At 33.7% G+C, this 19,405-nt stretch overlaps 1 protein-coding gene across 1 annotated transcript in view; it reads right to left on the bottom strand.

Moving 5' to 3' along the window:
• Positions 1 to 19,405, bottom strand: part of FSTL5 (follistatin like 5) — a 637,910-nt gene that overhangs the window by 41,038 nt on the left and 577,467 nt on the right. Inside the window, exons 13-14 of the mRNA XM_081813100.1 lie at positions 18,150 to 18,294; positions 12,264 to 12,388 (exon numbers count right to left, since the gene is read on the bottom strand). Coding sequence (XP_081669226.1) covers positions 12,264 to 12,388; positions 18,150 to 18,294 — 270 coding nt within the window. The remainder of the gene's footprint in view (positions 1 to 12,263; positions 12,389 to 18,149; positions 18,295 to 19,405) is intronic.

Below are 19,405 nucleotides of genomic sequence, written 5' to 3'. Positions count from 1 at the left end.
TAGTCTTTTTCCTGTATTTCTAATAAATTTCTCATATACTGGTCCTCTTTTCCTTAACATTTTCCTTCCTTTATTTCCTGCTAAAATTCAAATTTGTGATTTATTCCTGTGCATAACTTTTAGGAAATTATTATGAGTTTATCATAATAAAAAAAGTGACTCTCTTTAAATTATTTACATTAACAACTTACATTTAAATGTAATGTTATTGTATATATTTCACTTGTATAAATACAATAAAGAAAAATGTTTCCTTGATGAATTTGAAATTTTAATAAGTACTTCATGAATTGGAAGCTTAAATATAATTTATCTGCTTTCTGTAAGCCCACATATTATGGTTGTCCAAAAGTGTTTTCATGTATTTAAAAATTTTAAAGATGGTAAATGCATCAAGCTGAAATTAGGTGAGTGGTAAAAGTATCAAAAAGATTATTAATATATCTTTGATGTTGGCAGGGCACAGATTGGATTAAGGAAAGGAAAAATGTAAGGTAAGTTAATATGACCTCTCTTTTCATAAAGTCTCTAATAACGATGATAGCCATGAAGTATATCTCTTAATTCACAAAACATAAAATATTAAGTAATCAAAAAAATGTATATCTCAGAAGACTGTTGCTAAATAATTTCTATTCCACTTTAATTCTATTTTTACAAAAGTCATCTGCTTCCAACAAAATCTCTGAATTAGATTCCATTATCTCCCAATGCGAATAATAATTTAGATGTAAGTAGGGGTTTTTGATGTCAGAAATTACCAAACATATAAGGAATTAGGAAAGCATGTTTAGTCAACATAAAGATATATGTACCTATGATCTATTAAAAGTATTTCTTAAATCATCTTTCTATATAAACTAATAATCTGTTTTCAAATTATTTTCATGTATTAATTAATTAAATGAGTTTTGTCACGCTTTTTAATAAAAATTCTTCAGATGTTCCAAATATTCTATTATTTTTCTATTTGTATAGCTACGTTTTTAAGCAGAATTTAAACAATGTCTACTTTAATTAAAAACATAAAAAATGTTTTCTATCACTCAAAATTGATGAAGAATCTTGATTTCCATTATGAGGAGAAAATCTAGGTTATTTTAGGATTTTCTAGGCTTACATGAATCAGCCACTACTTTCATAGCACATACAAACCCTGATTTCCTTTTGTTTCAAAGAACTAAAAACTATATTTATGCATTCAAATTACATATGCATAAAAATAAGCTTCTACGTTATGACCAAAAAATGAATTACTGTAATTTCATACTGTTTTCCTTGAAAATCATTTGTCAATATAGAAAAAAAATCTATAAATATTCATTATCCCTCCCCCCAAATAAAAGAAAAATGGGAAGGTAAAAAAGGAAAAGTTCCCATAGTATAGAAAAATTCAGCTAATCTCAGTCTAAACCAATACAGAGATTTTAACCATAACTAACCCAGCTGGCAGTTTTAAAAGTCACTTAAGGCAACTGTCATTTTTATTTCCCCTGAAGCTGTCTATTTCAATTCATTTTGTGAGGTTTATGTATCCTACAAGGCACTAGTGTATACACCAAAGGATAAAACCCTGGCAGTTTGATATTTGTTGCCTAATGTTCTTAATCTATTCATGTGGCTATGTTGAGTATTTCTACTCATGATTGATGACAGATGAGACCTAATAGGCAGTTTCTCCACGTATCTACAAATTCGGTGGGTTTTTCTGTTTTAGTACATTTTAAAGGCTCTCTGACATCCTGTCATGTATTTCATTTTTGCTTGAACCAAATCTTTAAAACCAAAGAACTTTAAAACCTGAAATTTCGCTGTAGGGTTTCTTTTTCACAAGGAGATGCGAGAGATAGAACACTGCTACAGAACAAGTGATTGTTAATCTAAATGAAAAAAAGGAATGCATTTGTGTAAATATATTTGTGTAAATATATTTGATTGACCAATTCCTTTTTCCTACATGGATAGCCATAGTGAGGCCACATCCACAGATTTACAACTAAATTAAAATGTTACAGGGGCACCTGGGTGGCTCAGTCAGTTACACATCCGACTCTTGATTTCGGCTCAGGTCATGATCTCAGGGTGATGAGATCGAGCCCCGGCTCAGGTTCCATGCTCAACATGGAGTCTGCTTGGGATTCTCTCCCTCTCTCTGCCCCTCTGCCCCTCCCCCCACTTGCTCGTGCAGGTGCGCGCGCTCTCTCTCTGCCTCTAAATAAATACATAAAATCTTTTAAAAAATGGTACAAAATATCAACTTGGGTGGATTCACAATGAATATTTTTTACAGTCTCAAATCATTGTAAACAGAGTGAATATCAGTGTCACCATGTTGCCCATAACCCCCACTACTACCACTAATTTTACATTTAAATTGTTTTTATAATTAAGCAAAAGTGAGAAGTGATGTATATATATATATATATATATATAAAAGTATTTAGTCACATTCACAGAAAATTTCAAAAAATGTTCTATTAACTTACAGTTCTATTGACTTTACACAATTCTCAAAGATAAAATTATTTATTTTCAACTGTATTGCTCTATTGAGCCACAGTAGGAGTTTTTCATTCAAAAAAGAGCTTTTGTTATGTTATGATATGTGTATGTAAAGTTTTAGCATTTTAATAAAACATTTCATCAAAAAAATAATGAATTCATAAAATAAGATATTACGGTAAAATATATCACCTTCTTTCAACAGAATAATAATATAGCCACTTCAGATAGAATTAGAAACCCCAATATACATTATTCTTTTGTATACACATTTTATGAGAACTAGTTAATGCCTTATATGCTTGATTCAAAATATTATAATCTATTAAATGTATGTATGAAATAGGTCATGCAGTGTGCATATTAAATTCACATAAGAAATTACTTAGGTTCTCAGGATGAGCTCTGCCCCTCTCTTGATGTATTGCATTGCATTTTAACTTTGGTATTTTTCTTTATTAACCTTAATTGTTACCTGAGTTTGTTTTTACTACCAAGCAAAGAAAGCGAACTAATCTATGCAACCATACCATTTACTCATTTAAAGTAAAATAAGTTTGATTTACCATTTCCAGCAAAACTCAAAATCATCTGTGACAAAGGAAAAAAAAAAACAAAACATACAAATTTGCTGTGTATACCCCACAGTTGTCTCCTAAGAAGAATCCCAGGTCCTGTCAAATGGATAGCCCTATGTTTTACTGAACACCTTGATGAGTTAGCATAAGGACCTCTGAGAGAAGCAAGAGCTGTTTTTCTTTGCATAATAAAACTCAAGAGGCAGATTTGCAATGTAGAGTGTTTCTAAATTACATGTTATTAGTGCTCCATTGATTTCGTCAGTAAAAAATGCCATAGAATGAATCTATTTAGGGGCTTTATTAAATTCTAGAGCTTGGAGTCTACTAATAACACCTGTATAAAACTTTGCCTTTTTAAACATAATGAGATCCTCATATTTTAAATACAGTTTGCTCTTTAAATCCAACCTCATTTCCCCATACAATAAAAAAAAAAAAAAAGATTACATAGCTAATATGGGCTACTAATCTGGCTAAGTGTATATTCTGCCAAAAGAGGTGCTGGCCTTTGTTCATCCACTTTGGACACTAGATTCTTTTTTTTACAGGACTCAGATAGTGCAGAGACCTGTTAATATAAGGCAGAGACCAAGCAGGGCAGACAGTGTTCTCTAACTCAAGAAATAATGAAGATAACAAAATGATTACACATACATACAGGCGCACACACGTGGCGTGCGCGCACACACACACACACACACACCACACCAGTTGGCTGCAAGCACTCAATCGTTCTCTAAGCATTTTATACTCAATGTGTTAGCTATACTAATATGCTAAAGAAGGTGGAAAGTAAAAAAGCGAATCCAGTAACCAAAATGAAAAAGAATAGCACTACAGATGCAAATTGAAGGGTATAGTGTGTTTACTTCTTTAAAAATAAGGTGAAAAAAATTATCAAGTGCTTATGTAGAAGAAGTTGCGCACCCATATAAGAAGGCTGGAAGGTTTGCCAACAATGATTTGTATATGTATACGCATACACACTCACAAACATATACACATGCACTGTGTTTAATGAGCAACTTATGAATGTCTTCTGTTTTTCAAATAGTGCACTAGGCTCTGGGAATGTAAGGATCCCGAGATATTGCGGGTCCTGACAATCTAGAGTTTGTGTTTGTGTGGAGAGGAGAGGGCAATGAAGAACCTCAGAGACACCGGGTGAAGAGAAGATCATAGTTTCAGAGTTCATAAATGTCTCAGATATTCACTATGTGTGAGAATACAGACAGAAAGAGCTCCCACTCCTGGTTTATTTAGAATCCTTATAGCTTGTTAGTTTATTTCTTTGTGGGAGGAATTAGCATTAAGGATGAATGGAGTAAAAAAAAAAATAAAAGAACCTCATTGAGCTGGGATTTTGTGAGATCTTTATCTATGAACCATTTTTTCGAAACAATTTTAGTTGTTGCTTATCATCCTGAGATTATATTTTTCCTAAAAAGGATTGAACAACTGATATTTTCAGTTTCTCATGTGCCAGGGCTTCAGTGTACCCAGACAATTTTACTGCTAAAATTGTATCTCCATATACCTGGCCTGTCCATGAATCAAGTCACAAGTGTAGAGTTGTCTTGATAAATGGCTAGCCATATATATAATTTTGCTTTAACGGATTTGATAAAATATGAGGAAGAATGATATACTTTAACTTTCGCTTTCGCAGAATGTTTATTTTTCCCTTGGAGAAGCTTCAAGGAAGCATAAATCAAATCCAATCCCTTCTTAATCATTTCCTTGCTGTAATTTATGACAGAAAAGGAGTGCTATAGGCCTCTCTACAGACTCCCAGAATGGTGCCTGCTACTTGTTATTTCAGTTTTCTTCATCTCTTACAGTAGAGCCATAGCCATTGGCTGTGTAGGAATTATGGCCCATCTGAAACAGGATAAGCCCTGAGCCCCTTATCCCACATTTGACTGCAACCCTCTTACATTACACTCTTCTCACTCATTCGACCTTTGAGGGTCTTAAAACAGTGCCTTTCCATCCCACCAAAACTGAAGAGTAACACTGAGGTCTACTTTCCATGGAATTCCTGAATTGCCCAATTTGAGATAATTATTTGACACTGACATCATCTTGGGGTATGTGGTAGGGAAGGGAGGAGTGTTACAAGGAAACTTTGGAATACTGTTTGTTTGTTTATTTGTTTGTTTGTTTGTTTTGTTTAGTAGGTCAAGTCCAGAGGAGGAGAAAAATGTGGGAACTGGCATTCTCGGTTTTTATGCAAGTGCTTGTTGCTTTCAAGTTCTCTACTATATATACTCTATTCATCTTATTACTTATCATGTAATCATAGATTGAAATAAATACACACACACACACACACATCCTCCCAAGTTCATACGTTAATTTTTAAGACACTACATAATCAACCAATCAACCCATAAAGAAAAATGCCAATAAGAAAGATATCAAATTTCCCAACTGCTCTTCCATTTTCCTTTCAAGAAATAGGAGCACTTTAAAGGTAGATTTCTAGAGAAATATAACCCAAAGAAACAGGAGTCATTTGAAATTCCAGGCAATATTATCAAATGGTGGTGTTGGGGGTGATGTCAAGTGTAGACAAGCCTTTCAAAGCATCTCATATAGCATCATCGAAGGTTCTATCTTCCCTTTCTCTCATAGGACTACTCCTGAAGTAGCACATAAATCAGAAATAACTTCCTTCTCATATTTACTAAAAGTTTTCCTCTGTGCCAGGTGAACTATATGGGATTAAACTTGTCTATAGTTGCAGTCAACTTCAGAGGGGACAAGAGATGCAAGACACATGATCTGTAGATGTTACAAGGGTCAGCTATAAAACATATTTTTTATTCATGTGGCATCTATTTTAAATTGTATCAAAGGTATTATTTTAATCAGTGAAAATTTAAAGAATTTCTTAGAGCCCTAAAGAACCTGAATATTAGCTGTGCCTTTGTAATGTAGGTGAAAATATCTAGCTGTTACCCTCTTCCTTATCTTTCAACTAATTTTATTCATGACAAGTCAAAAGCTCTCAGAAAGACTTCTGCTAATTTTTGCATTTGTCATAGCTTGTACTTTCTGGCCTCCTTGGTATCTTGCACTAAGCTTTATCAAGTTTCCTTGCTCTCAACCACATTGGCCCTTAAGTAGTTCTCCCTTTCATCACCCCACTACCAAAAATAAATCATTCTTTGGAAGAATTACTGAAGTATTTTCAAGGGAGGGGGAGGGTCCCATGGAAATGCTTTGTCATTCATTGCTTGAATGACTGCCATCTCATTAACTTCTCTTCTCATTTTCTCAATTCTCCTCACCCTTCTAATTTTTACAAGGAAATATTTTAAAAGTAAACACATGATAATGTGATAAATCACTGCCAAACCCGTGGTTTTCATTCTCTATGCTAATTATAGTAGCACTTGCACAGTAAGTTGTAATCTTTACTTATATCACAACAAGAAATTGACATTTAGATTTTTTTCTCTCCAGAATAGTACGAAAAATGAAACACAATCAATTATGTATATGTCCATCCTTTATGAGATTTAGTTGCTTTGAAGATAATACAACCATTGCAATACAACAATTTTTCTGAAAAAAAAAAGAAATTGCTTTGAAACTACTTTTTAATCTCTAGCTAATTAAAGAAAACTGATACAAAAATCACTGAATCCCCCATGCATTAGCCATATCATAAAAAACTTAAGAGTAGTAGAACTATAATATCTTTCAAATATATCTATTTGCATGTAATGATATTATAATAACTTAGCACTTTGGATACAAGTTATGAGTACACTAATGAAACATTTTGTTTTACATTTGTAGAGCACTTGTGCTTAAAAAAGAAAATGAATTATTTCGGTTTTTGTACATTAAATAGACATAATTGATTCTTCTGAGAATTATACATGCATTTTCATTTTTAATAGTCTCTTTCAATTTTTCCTCTCTGGATATATTTGTATATAGAAGATAGAAATCCAAATTGAAATTCCTCATATAAGAAATTTATATTTCTTATGTCATTACAAAACACATTCTTTTTGCACTGCATAATCTCTTCAACTTTAGACTATGATTTATGATTAATTAATTACTGTTGGAGTTTAAGATTTTTAAAGAAAATTCTCTATTAACTGAAATTCTGAAAAATGAGTGTCTAGTTAACATATATTGCCAGTTCACTGAAATGTGCAAACAATTACTAATATGAAAAGTACATCACTTATCAAATATTCAGTGGAACTGTCTTTATGAAGATTAACAGAATATAAGGTATAATTTTTTATTCTTACTTTAAAAACAAAAAAACTTATAATTATAGAGTGATTTAAATCAATATATTTCAATAAGCATCAGAATATCATCTGTGTTATTAACTAACTATCAAGTAATTTAAGTTTTCCCTAAACAATTGGGGAAGTGGATATTAACCAACTCACACTCAATGTTAAAAATATATATTCTAGAATTTTAATAACCTTTTAGAAGCAAACTTTTAGTCAATAAGTATTTAGTCAATCCCTTTCAGAAGCTGAGTAAGTAGTTGGAACTTTGGGGAGACAGGGTTATAATACATCCTTTCTTATCTTCCAGGAAGTTTGGTTTCATTAAACCAAACTGAATTCACAGTTGAGGCTCAATACGCATATCTTAAAGAATGACTGCGTGCTGGTCTAGAGTTCCTTATTATCCCCTGGTAAGCACTCGTATTCAAGAGAGTGTAAGGCAGGGGCACAAGCTGAGTCCAGTAACCAGAACTCAACAGGTTAAAGACCATTTTGATTTAGATCAAAGGTCGTATGGCATCGGTGTATCTGGTGTATCCCCAACCTAGGGCTCAGGTACTCTTCTGATTCCTATGGAGAAGGAAGGAATACATAAAACCAAAAGGGAATTTTTTACTAACAAAGTCTCACTCCATAGGATAAAATGGGAATAACTGTACGTTGTGCTCGCTTAGGCAACACATATACTGAAAATAGGAATAACTGTACGTGGCCTAGGCTGTATCTCTGAAAGAGTGGGAAGGAATTCACTGAAGAACTGAATGAGTGCATAGAATCAGGCCTTCCTCCTCAGATATTTTTTAAATGGAAATGAGTTTTCTGAAATTAAAATTCCTCAGGCCATTCAAAATGGATAAAGAAGATGTGAAGCACATGTACACACACACAATGGAATATTACTCAGCCATAAAAACAAATGAAGTCTTTTATGACAACTTGGATGGACCTAGAGGCTACTATGCTAAGTGAAATAAATAAGACAAGGACAAGGACAAACATCAAATGATACATGGAATCTAAAAAGCAAAAAAAAAAAAAAATGAACAGACAAAAACAGAATCATAAATACAAAGAGCAAACATGGTTGTGGGGGGAGGGGATGAAGAAGGGGATGAGTGAAATAGGTGAAGGGGATTAAGAAGTCCAACAGGAAATACATCAGTAATGTTGTGGTATTTATGTATGGTGACAGATGGTAACTATACTTACCATGGCAAGCATGGCAAGTTGTATGTCAACTATATTTCAATTAAAAAGGGGGGACATAAATAAGGACCCCCAAATTTTTAAAATGCTGAGAACTTTAAGCTGTCCTATAGAGTGAACAAATTCCCAAATTTTGTGAAGATTGATTATTTTTTTTATTTTATTTTTTTAAAGATTTTATTTATTTGACAGAGACAGCGAGAGAGGGAACACAAGCAGGGGGAGTGGGAGAGGGAGAAGCAGGCTTCCCGCTGAGCAGGGAGCCCCATGTGGGGCTCAATCCTAGGACCCTGGGATCGTGACCTGAGCCGAAGGCAGTTGCTTAACCAACTGAGCCACCCAGGCACCCCAAGATTGATTATTTTTTAAGCTACAAGTTTATTTTGTAATATAGATGCATAAAATAATTTGCGTTCTCTTAAATGCCTCAGTCTTGATTTACCTTACAGACTAGATTAAACAAGCCTGAGAATTAGAGGCATTGAAAAAGGAAAAAAAATGTGGAAAAAAAAATGAGAAGAAGCCAAGCAGGGAAAAATAGGGGCTTTTAGCAAAATTGTCACTGTTCACAGGAGAGCCCCTGCAACAGTGTGGATTATGAGTAGTATGAACAACAACGATTATGGGCAACTTAATATTTATTTTTTTAAAGATTTTATTTGTTTATTTGACAGAGAAAGAGAGAGAGAGCACAAGCAGGGGAGGGACAGAGGTACAGGGAGAAGCAGACTCCCCGCTCAGCAGGGAGCCCGAGTTGGGTCTCGATCCCAGGACCCTGGTATCATGACCCGAGCCAAAGGCAGATGCTTAACCGACGGAGCCACCCAGGCACCCTGCAACTTAATATTTGAGCATTATTTCATTCCAGTCCTTGGAAAGAAATGAAGTAAACTGGTTAAATTCACAATAACCAATGGCAAATGGCATTGCTGGGACCTTCAGGCTTAGATTAGTCTGATAGGAGATTAAGTACTTATTACTTGTATTTACTGCTTCCACATAATCCATGTGCACTTAATGCAGTACTTGTTGCATCTCTGATATAGTGTTACATGCTGAGAAATTCAGTACATAAGAAATACAGTTCCCTTAATGTTATGTAATCCCCTCAATCCTATTCCAATCCAATTCCTGGTTTAGGAAATAGTGTAACGCTTTCTTCTTTATTTCCATTCCCGGAAGAAACATGAATTAAGAGACTACCAGTTTTTAGGCACTTAGGATATAAAATCCTGACACTTGTCCAGGAGCTTTGCAGACATTGGAGATATAAATTATTTGAAATGAGGCTGTAGCAATCTGAAAGAAAAGTTGATTAATGTGATAAAGGTTCAGAGGAAGGAAACTCATTAATTAAACAGTTATTATGTGTCAGACCTTCTGTCTGGCCTGGAAATATATACCAAGCACAGCAGTCAGAAAATAGTCTCAAATTCTGAAAAACACAAGTTACAAAAAGATCAATCTCTGCAACACATATTTAAACACATGCCAAATTTGGTTAGAAAAATATGTTACATGAAATTGGTAGGAGAAAAGACGATATCTATCCCTCAGATTTTCCTGATGTAGAAAAAAATTCTCATTATGTTAAAAAAAAGTTTACATTTAATGTTTTGATTTTGGAAATGCATGCTAATTTTTACTCTCACTCTTCCTTTAGTAATAGGAATAATTAATTTGAAGTACAGTAGAAAATATGACCATCAGTCACATTCATGAAAATGGGACTCTATATGCAAACTATGCAAGTAAGATTGCTATAATTTAATTTAGGATGTTTTATAAGTATGGCAAAACAACCCTGCATTTCACTATCCATTCCTAAAAGGAAAAAGATGTTTAAAAATATCCTCAAGCATACTCTTCAGTGTTTTTCATAATATAGAGAAATAACTAAAATAAAATTTTGCCTTATATGTGTTCACATTATTTAGATATTCTTCTAATTACTAGCTCCAACTCTAGCTATGTAGTAATCATTTTGACCCTAAAGAGATATTATGTTCTGACTGTATGTATAGTAATTCTATAATCGTGCAATGTAATCTTGTATACCAATTATAAATACAAACCCAGAATTACACATAGCACTTGCTGCATTTAGACAAAGTTAAACTCTTGACCTGGTAGCTATTTTACCACAATGATATAATTTACTAGTTGCAGGGGAAAAGAAATAGCCCAAACCATACACTATTAACCCTATTAGTATTATAGCTACAGGAAATTTGCCCCAAATAATCCCATCACTAGTGCATTTGAAAGAAAAAAAGCAAAGTTGATAATAGTGTATTAAATACAGTAATGCATAATAGGAGAATGGGGTAAATAAAAGCAAGTGTTACATAGTAAATTATTGATTAGTAATAATTTATCAACAACTTGAAAATAACAAAGGGATTAATTATTGTACTCATTTTCTATTAAATAAACTTGTATCCTTATTGAGTAAGTATAAAAACATACATTTTTTAGGTACCCTCTCAACTGCTACCATTTTTGGTTCATATGCTGATTTCTTTTCTGTCTGAACTATTATAGCACTTACAATCAGATGTAAAAATTATTACGTGGACACAAATACTTAAAAATATGCTGTATTTTCAGAAAGTTCTACTTATTTTCCATAAAAACATGTAATAATTGTAATAGGACATAATGTTTTCCAATCACTTTATTGCTGAGCACATAAAAGACATTCTGAAAGTAACGGTCATTGCTTGAAAAATATACTAACCTCTTTGAAAACATACTTGGCTGTGCAAATAACAGTTTCTATGAATTGTCTGACTATAAGCCACAATTCTGATTTATTAATCTCCCTTTTTTACTTTTGGAAGTTGAATTCCACTCTCTCAGAATTCTTACAACTCCAACTCTTAGATAATTTCCAATTTAACATAAGAGAAACATATATACACAAGAATCAAATAATGACTCATATAACATATCTGGAGCACTTCCCCCTCAACATAATTGACTTGAGAAACAGAACAAAATATTAGTTTGGCTCAAATTCCCTAATGTTGCTAAGTAATACTTTCAGAGTTTTTCAGTAAATCATCAAAATATATAGTACTTGGAATTGTGGTATATTCAGTCTCCCTCTTTTAAGCATTTAAACCACTTCTTTGGAACTTTGGAGTGATGTCATTAGACGTGATTACCTTTTCACCTCCTATAAATACATCCAAGGATAGAACACATCAACGCGTTTCCTCAAAGTGTAGGCCTCAAACATTTCATTTCAACTTACTATATGCTTCCAACAGAGTTTTATATTAATTTCTATGTGGGCAAAAATGATAAAAGAATGTCATTATAATATATTGAATGGATTTCTATGAGAGTGGTTCTTTCATCATGCTGAGTTCAAATGTCAGCATTTTCCAAAAGCCTAATGAGAAGACCCCAATGACAATTTGCAAAAATATTAACTATAAAAATTGATTTAAAATGTAACCTATCTTTTAAAACTCACTTCTTTATGAGGCATAAAAATAAATACAAGATGGGAAATTCATTACTAATGTTGATAAATAAAAGTTTCATCAAGCAGATGAAACAAGGTAAATTACATGCAATTGTGTGTGTACCCATTGTATAACAGAAATGTGTTTTACTTTTTATGACTTCCCACGGCTTCCTATCAAAATTAGAGAGAAATCTAAAAGTTGATCATTCATTTAGCACTTACCTTATGTGGGTGATGATGAGTGTTGTAGTAGGAATAAAAAAATCATCCACTCGGTCAAACTGCTTTCCCACTGGCTGGGTGTGAATAGTGTGGTGTGGCACATTCCCACTGGCCAGGGTGATTACCTAAACAGAGCGTATCACTGTTAGACCTTGGCAGTGCATTTCCTTAATGGTACCAGCATTAGTTTTATTTAGAGATGAAACAAATCAGTAGCTGTTTAATAGACTCTTTATTGCCATCCTCAAAATTAATATATCATTAAGCAAATTGGACTTTTGTAATTGTTTGCTTATTTTCAACATAGAAATTTGTTTTTATAAAGATAAAATAGAGAAAGATTTGTCTTGAATTTCTGCTTAAATAGTAAAATAGGTAGAAACAACTTCTGCATTATAAAAGCATTAGCCTTGCTATAATGAAAAAAAATTAAAGCAAGTGTACATATGAGCTATGCACCTCTATACAAACTAATGTGTAAATGAGATCATTAGCTTTCTTGCTCCTCTTTTCTTTTCTTTTCTTTTCTTTCTTTCTTTCTTTCTTTCTTTCTTTCTTTCTTTCTTTCTTTCTTTCTTCAGCTTTGTGGAGGTGTAACTGATAAAACAAAAAACTTCTAATATAGAACAGAGCGGGAAACAAAACTGAAAACTCCAAAACAATTCATATGAAATATTCTCTCTTAGCAACTTTAGAATTGATGAAATTATATTTATTTTTTTCCTCCTATAAATTGAAAGTAACAGATTTAAGTAAGTTATTTTTATTAATTTTTTAGAGAGGAGAGAGTGAGAAGGGGGTAGGGGGAGAGGGAGAGAGAGAGAGAGAATCTTGAGCAGGTTCCCCACTGAGCATGAAGCCCAACATGGGCTCCATCTCAGAGATCCTGACCTGAGCTGAAATCAAGAGCTGGATGCTTAACCAAACTGAGTCACCCAGGTGTCCCAGATTTAAGTAAGTTTTAATCAAAGACATTTCTTCTTATTATTCATCATCAATTAATTTTTAAAATCTTTATAGTCCACTAAAGAAAAGATCACTACATTTAAATTCTTTTACTCCTTGTATCCCATTATGCACCAATTCTATCAGTTCTTTCTTCAGATATTTCACAGCTCCCCATTTCTTCCTGTGGTCAACCTGCTGGTCAACCATTGTTCTGTGTTAGCCTTCTTAAGCACTTGCTGCCTTTATTTCTCCCCTTTTAAATCCTTTCTACATATGACCACCAAATTAAACTTCCTAAATAATTGACTGACTCTCTTAAGTTAAATAAATTTCCTTCCTCAACACAGAGCCTTTTCCTTTGGTTTTATGACAGAAGTAAGTAGCACTTTGTGTTTTTGTTTGTTTGTTTGTTTGTTTTCTGAATGGCTTATTTTTCTTCACTCATATGAGTATACTTTCACTGAGTTCCCCTGGAAATTGCCTTTCCAATGAAAATAGCTTATTGTTATTATAACAGGATAGACTCAGTTACGTTGTGGTTAGAAGAAAAAAAAGAAAAAATATATTAAAGTCTTAGAGGCTTGGGAAATTAAGATTTCATTTCACACCCATGACTTTCCCAGAAGGTTTTGGTGGGGTATCTACTGTTTCACTTAGTATCCCATGCTGAACGAGCAGCCAACTACCTTGAATGTTTCCATTTACAACAGACCACATTTGCCAGAACTAATCATATGTCTCCACCTAACCAAAAGGAGCCTATCGTGTGCCCAGAGGAAGAGAGAACCAAAGTCTTTAATAAAAGCTCTAAAGATACCATACCTATTTTATTAATGAATGTCAGTGAGGAAGTTTTAAATGGATTTTAGTCATTTATAATAATGTCTACAAGATTTTAATAAAGGTTAACAGAAGTAATGGGAAAGGAACTCCTCGAGTTTTCTTCCCCTTAGTTTGTATAGAGGTGCATAGCTCTGAAATGCATGTACATGTATTTGAAATTAATAATAATACTGAGGGGCGCCTGGGTAGCTCAGTTGTTAAGGATCTGCCTTCGGCTCAGGTCATGATCTCAGGGTCCTGGGATTGAGCCCTGCATCGGGCTCCCTGATCTGCAGGAAGCCTGCTTCTCCCTTTCCTGCTCCCCCTGCTTGTGTTCCCTCTCTCACTGTCTCGCTCTCTGTCAAATAAATAAATAAAATATTTAAAAAAAATAATAATACTGAGACTGATGGCAGCAGGAATAATATTTACTGAGAGCCTGTTTTATGCCACTATGTGTTCTCAGTAGTTTACAGGCATCACGTAATTTAATATTCAAACAACACTATAATGTATCCCAACCTTACTGATGCAAAATTGTTTTATGCCAATGAAGGTATATTAACTGAGCATCTCATTTGTGTTTGGCATAGTCCTAGGTTGTAAAAAATACAATACCACTTCCCTAGCTCTTCCCAGTCCGGATTTTGTTCCCTGATGGTTCTAGATCCTTCTCACTGCTGCAGTTAAACAGGAAGTGGTGGATTGCCAGATTCAGGACTGAGCTGACTAACTGCAAGGACACACAGATTGATCTCTGATGCACCTTAATCAATAGGCCCGATCTTGCGACAATCCTTGGTTCATTCCTAATGGCATCCTGCTGCTGGTTCCTCCATGTGTGATGCCTTCCACAAACCCACAGTTGCCACCTCCCATTGTCACCCCTTCTGGCTGGGGCCTACTTCCTGGCCAACAGCAAGATGTAAAGACTTTATTCCAAGTTGTTTCTTTGGGACATTTCATCTCTAATTATTGTGCGTTTGAAAAGACATTACATATGGATTGTAAAACTGTGCAGATGACAGTCTCATGACTTTTACAACAGCATTTCTTAAATTTTCATAAGGCATAGATGCCTTTTAAAAAGAAAAAAAAAATAACTATAATAAATCTTTGAGAATTCATCAGATAACACTAATTGGAAAATCACTGTCTTATATACCTAACATGACAGTTTATGGGTTTTTATTAATTAATTATAAATATCACAGAAAATAATATATTTTGCTTCCATAATTGACAAAGATGTATAGATTGGATTATAGTCAAAATAAAAACACAAAGTAGAAGTATACATAGGATTTTCAGATCCTTAATAAAATGCTTTTGCACCTTCAAGTTTTCAGTGGACACTATTATAAGATATACTGCATTAGGGCAAAAAGTCACTACCTAGCTAACCATCACAACCTAGCATCAATGTCTCTAGTTCTAGTCTGATCTTTCAACATGGCACAGGGACACCCTAGCCAAAATGGGACCTTGCCCATGTTTTTGGTTTGGTGAATTCAATTTTGCCAAAAGAAAGTCTGTTCCACTTTTCACACAAATCTTAAGTTCCATTTCCTTTGCAGATGTTTCCTGATAATCTTGTTGGGAGACAATTATCCATGACTATTCTGACATTTCTGCTGAGTCAGGTCTTTCTGAGCAAAGGGCTCCAGCAAAGTTGGGGAAAGGATGATGGCATAGCAAAAATGCCCTGGGAGCTAAAGGGTGGGGTATTGCTCCTGAGAGAGGTAGAGACTTAATTCCTTTGCGCCTTACTGACATTCCAGAGTACCGACCTGATAAAATTTGCATTCCAGAGTAATAATCTCTGTCATGGAAGAGGGTGGACTGATGTGCCAACAGTCTAAAAAAAACCTCTGAAACACATGATTCCAGGGTCCTTCTCCTGTTAGTGCAACTGGGCTATACAAAGAGGTTACATTAGTCTCTCACCACATCACCCCTAGGATGGGGGCTGGGGTATAAACACTAGCATGCTTCTGAGTAAGAAATGGTCTGTTCTCTGATCCAGAGACCCTGCGTTTCCTGTCAGCCTGTCTATATAACTATCTATGTATTATCTAATCTGTCACATATATATGTGTATGTACATGTGCATAAATGTTACTTTATGCAAACAAATCTTCCTGTATGTACTATTTTAAGAGTACTTCTCAATTCTTATGTTTTATTTTACATTTTCAGGTGTGAGAGTTACCTTTCCCTCTACCCAGCAAATATTTAAAAAATTCATTAAATCTTAAAAGCATATTTTTTTACTGGACATTCAGAGAAAAAGAACCCATTTTTAAATGGCTGAATAATGTGTAGGAATTAACTTAACACTTTTTCAAAGACTATTTTACCCTTTCTGTATGATATTAAAGGAGTGTGCCTAATTGTGCTTTATGGAAGGTTTGCAACACTGAGAAAGTTATTAATCTATAAAAGTAGCAAGTACCAAAAGGGAAGGGAAAGATTCAGTTCCAAAGAACACAATATATTGAAAATTCATACAACTTTAAAAGAAAAAAATATATATTTTTTAACTTTTATAAGCTGTTTTATTTTATTTAAAAGGTAATAGAATTAAAAATAATTCATAAGAGTGATTTAAAAAAAAATCATACATATTGACCTGTTCTTATCTGGTCAAGATTTAAGTACAAAATATCAACTAACTAGACAATATTACCATATTGTGACAGGTCAGTCAAACAACTGTCCACAATGAAGACTGTACTCTTTCCAGCAAAAGATGAGCTCTGTTATTTCACCCTCTTGAATCTAGGCAGGCAGTGTGACTTGCTTTGATCAAGAAGTTGTGATTTAGTGTGAATTCTAGTGCCTAGATCTTAATTAGCCTCGCAACTCCCACCGTCTTATACCCTGGAACCACCATGCTGAGATGCCAGTCTAAAGGATGAGCAGGCACGTGCAGGAGACACAAGCCACCCAGCTATTCACCACTAATACATAACAGACGTGGGGGTGAGGCTCTTTTGAACCATCCAGCTACTGCAATCAGAGGAGTGCAGCCTTCTGAGTGTTCCCCCATCAGGCCCATAAACTGTCCAGATTGCCGAACCACAGAACTATGGGTAGTAAGTCATTCTTTAATTCTGTTTAACACATCAAATTTTGGGGTGATTTGATTTGCCACAATAGATAACTGGAATACTATTATACGGTAATGTTTCAAATGACACGTATTTCCAATGAAATATAAAAGGAAACGTCATTCTAATAGTTCCTTCAAAAGATTTCATTTCAATAGACCTGCCTTTTGTAAGTTAAATATTGCAAAACTAAAAATCCTTTAGAAATATTTAAAGTATTGACAGTGACAACTGATTAAAATTAAAAACATGGCACTCAATCGACTTACTGGAAACTGGCCAAGATTAATGATTTGTAAGGAGAGGAATGTTCATGGCAGTGTTATTATCATGAGGTAGTTTGAGACATAGATAAAACACATTTTCAGGGCCAAATATTCCTTCTCATTCCCTCTCAGTTTTCTGTTAAACTTTTAACTCCAACAATTGAAACTGTGCCAGAGAGTTATCGTCAAAATATATTTTTTTCCTCTATCTGTCAAGATCTATATAAACAACTTTAAAACATAAGCAAATTCCACAAAGACTATACCACTTATTCCCCAATTAGAAATGTGCCTGTGCTGAGATAAGAACATACTATCTGTTTTGGAGAAAAATGGAGATCTGCCTTGACACTGTCTAACTCTCTTGGTATCTAGCTCACACGTCCCATTTTGAAAAGAGAGATTGAAACAAGAAAATTCTCATGAAAACTGACGGGAGGCAGGTAATTGTTGAAAGGTAAATTATGACTGTTTTTCCCTAATGGCATTGGTTTTGTCATCACTGATTTTTCATTTTGCATAAAAATCTAACCTTTGATAAGTATAACCTGCATTATTTTCCATCCAAACAAGTACTTGAGTTTTAACTTGTTCCCCCTTTCCTGTGCAGATCTAGATGTGATTAAAGTATAGTCCTCAGATGGAAAACGATCACTCTTACATAGTTATAAATATCCAATGAGATATCTAAAGGTTTAAATATCACTGTTTTCTCAAATATACCGAAATGTGCTTACCTGCAGTGTTGGAGAAGTCTTTTCCGCGGTACCCCAGCTCAACACCCAGACCTGATCATGTGATTTGTCGTAGTGTAATTTAACTGGTACAGAGTCTGTGCTTACTGCCTGTAATAAATGGGAGTTGAAAAAAAATGTTTTCAGACTGAAATATTAGTTTAAAACTATGCCAGAAATTATGAGAGAACACAAGAGTTTAGATGTCAGATTAAAAATTTATGTTGCCAACTTTCTGATTTTTCTAAACCTTTATTTGTTTAATTTGGGAATATGATACTTTACCCAAGCATGTTCTTGTACAATTTTATATAGTCTTATGTTCCTTCATTACCTATGCAAATTGGATGGCATGGAGAAGCTATTTAGAAACTTAAGATATATAAATGATTAATATGTGTATTTTATTCAACTGTTGAACACAGGTAAGAACTATGTTTATACTATTAGGTTTTTTTCATTCTAATGTTGGGCATGGGATTTGGCTGTCTATAATGCCAAAATGCCTACATATGATAGACCATGGTAACCTTAATGACAGATTACCTAATTTAGTTTCCTTAATGAGAAATCTAAATTCACCAAAAGAAGTAAAAGCATTTTTTAACCATCCTTGATATGGTAAATGTGTTTTTCTGCCAATATTTATAATATTTAGCATTTACTTAAAACTAAACTTCCAGAAAACAAATTGCTGCCCGGAAGTTATTTCACTCACCTTAATTTCAAGCTAATACCTTTTTCAAGTAATTTCCTGTAGTAGTTCCTTATGTATATTTTTCTAATTTTATAACATAAAACAAATTGTATTCAATAAAACAATCTTTATTCAATATTGAAAGCATTTCTTTCCAAAGCTCTGTTGAATATCCTTAGAGAATTTCCCAAGTCCTAGTTCATAATGCAATCTTCACGGTGCGTTAGTTAAAGGTATACTACAGTTGTGGTTGAACTTGTGAAGATTCATATTTTAGCTTACATGTTGGCAATTTAGTCTTACTAATATATTTATTTTCTAAAACCTTGCCCTGAATTTTATCTATTTAAAATTCTCAATATTCTTGGATTACTGAATTAATTATTTGATTTCTGAAAAGGCCTACTTAAACATTTCTATATTAGTGTCCTCATGACTTTCTTTTTTTAATTATTTACTTATTTTATTATTATTATGTTATGTTAATCACCATACATTACATCATTAGTTTTTGATGTAGTGTTCCATGATTCATTGTTTGCATATAACACCCAGAGCTCCA

The sequence above is a fragment of the Leptonychotes weddellii genome, chromosome 2 (genome assembly GCF_054177405.1).
Source record: "Leptonychotes weddellii isolate Sample4059 chromosome 2, ASM5417740v2, whole genome shotgun sequence".
In the NCBI taxonomy this organism is placed as follows: Eukaryota; Metazoa; Chordata; class Mammalia; order Carnivora; family Phocidae; genus Leptonychotes; species Leptonychotes weddellii.
Note: the sequence above shows the minus strand (reverse complement) of the source record. Positions and strands in the feature narration are given on the sequence as shown.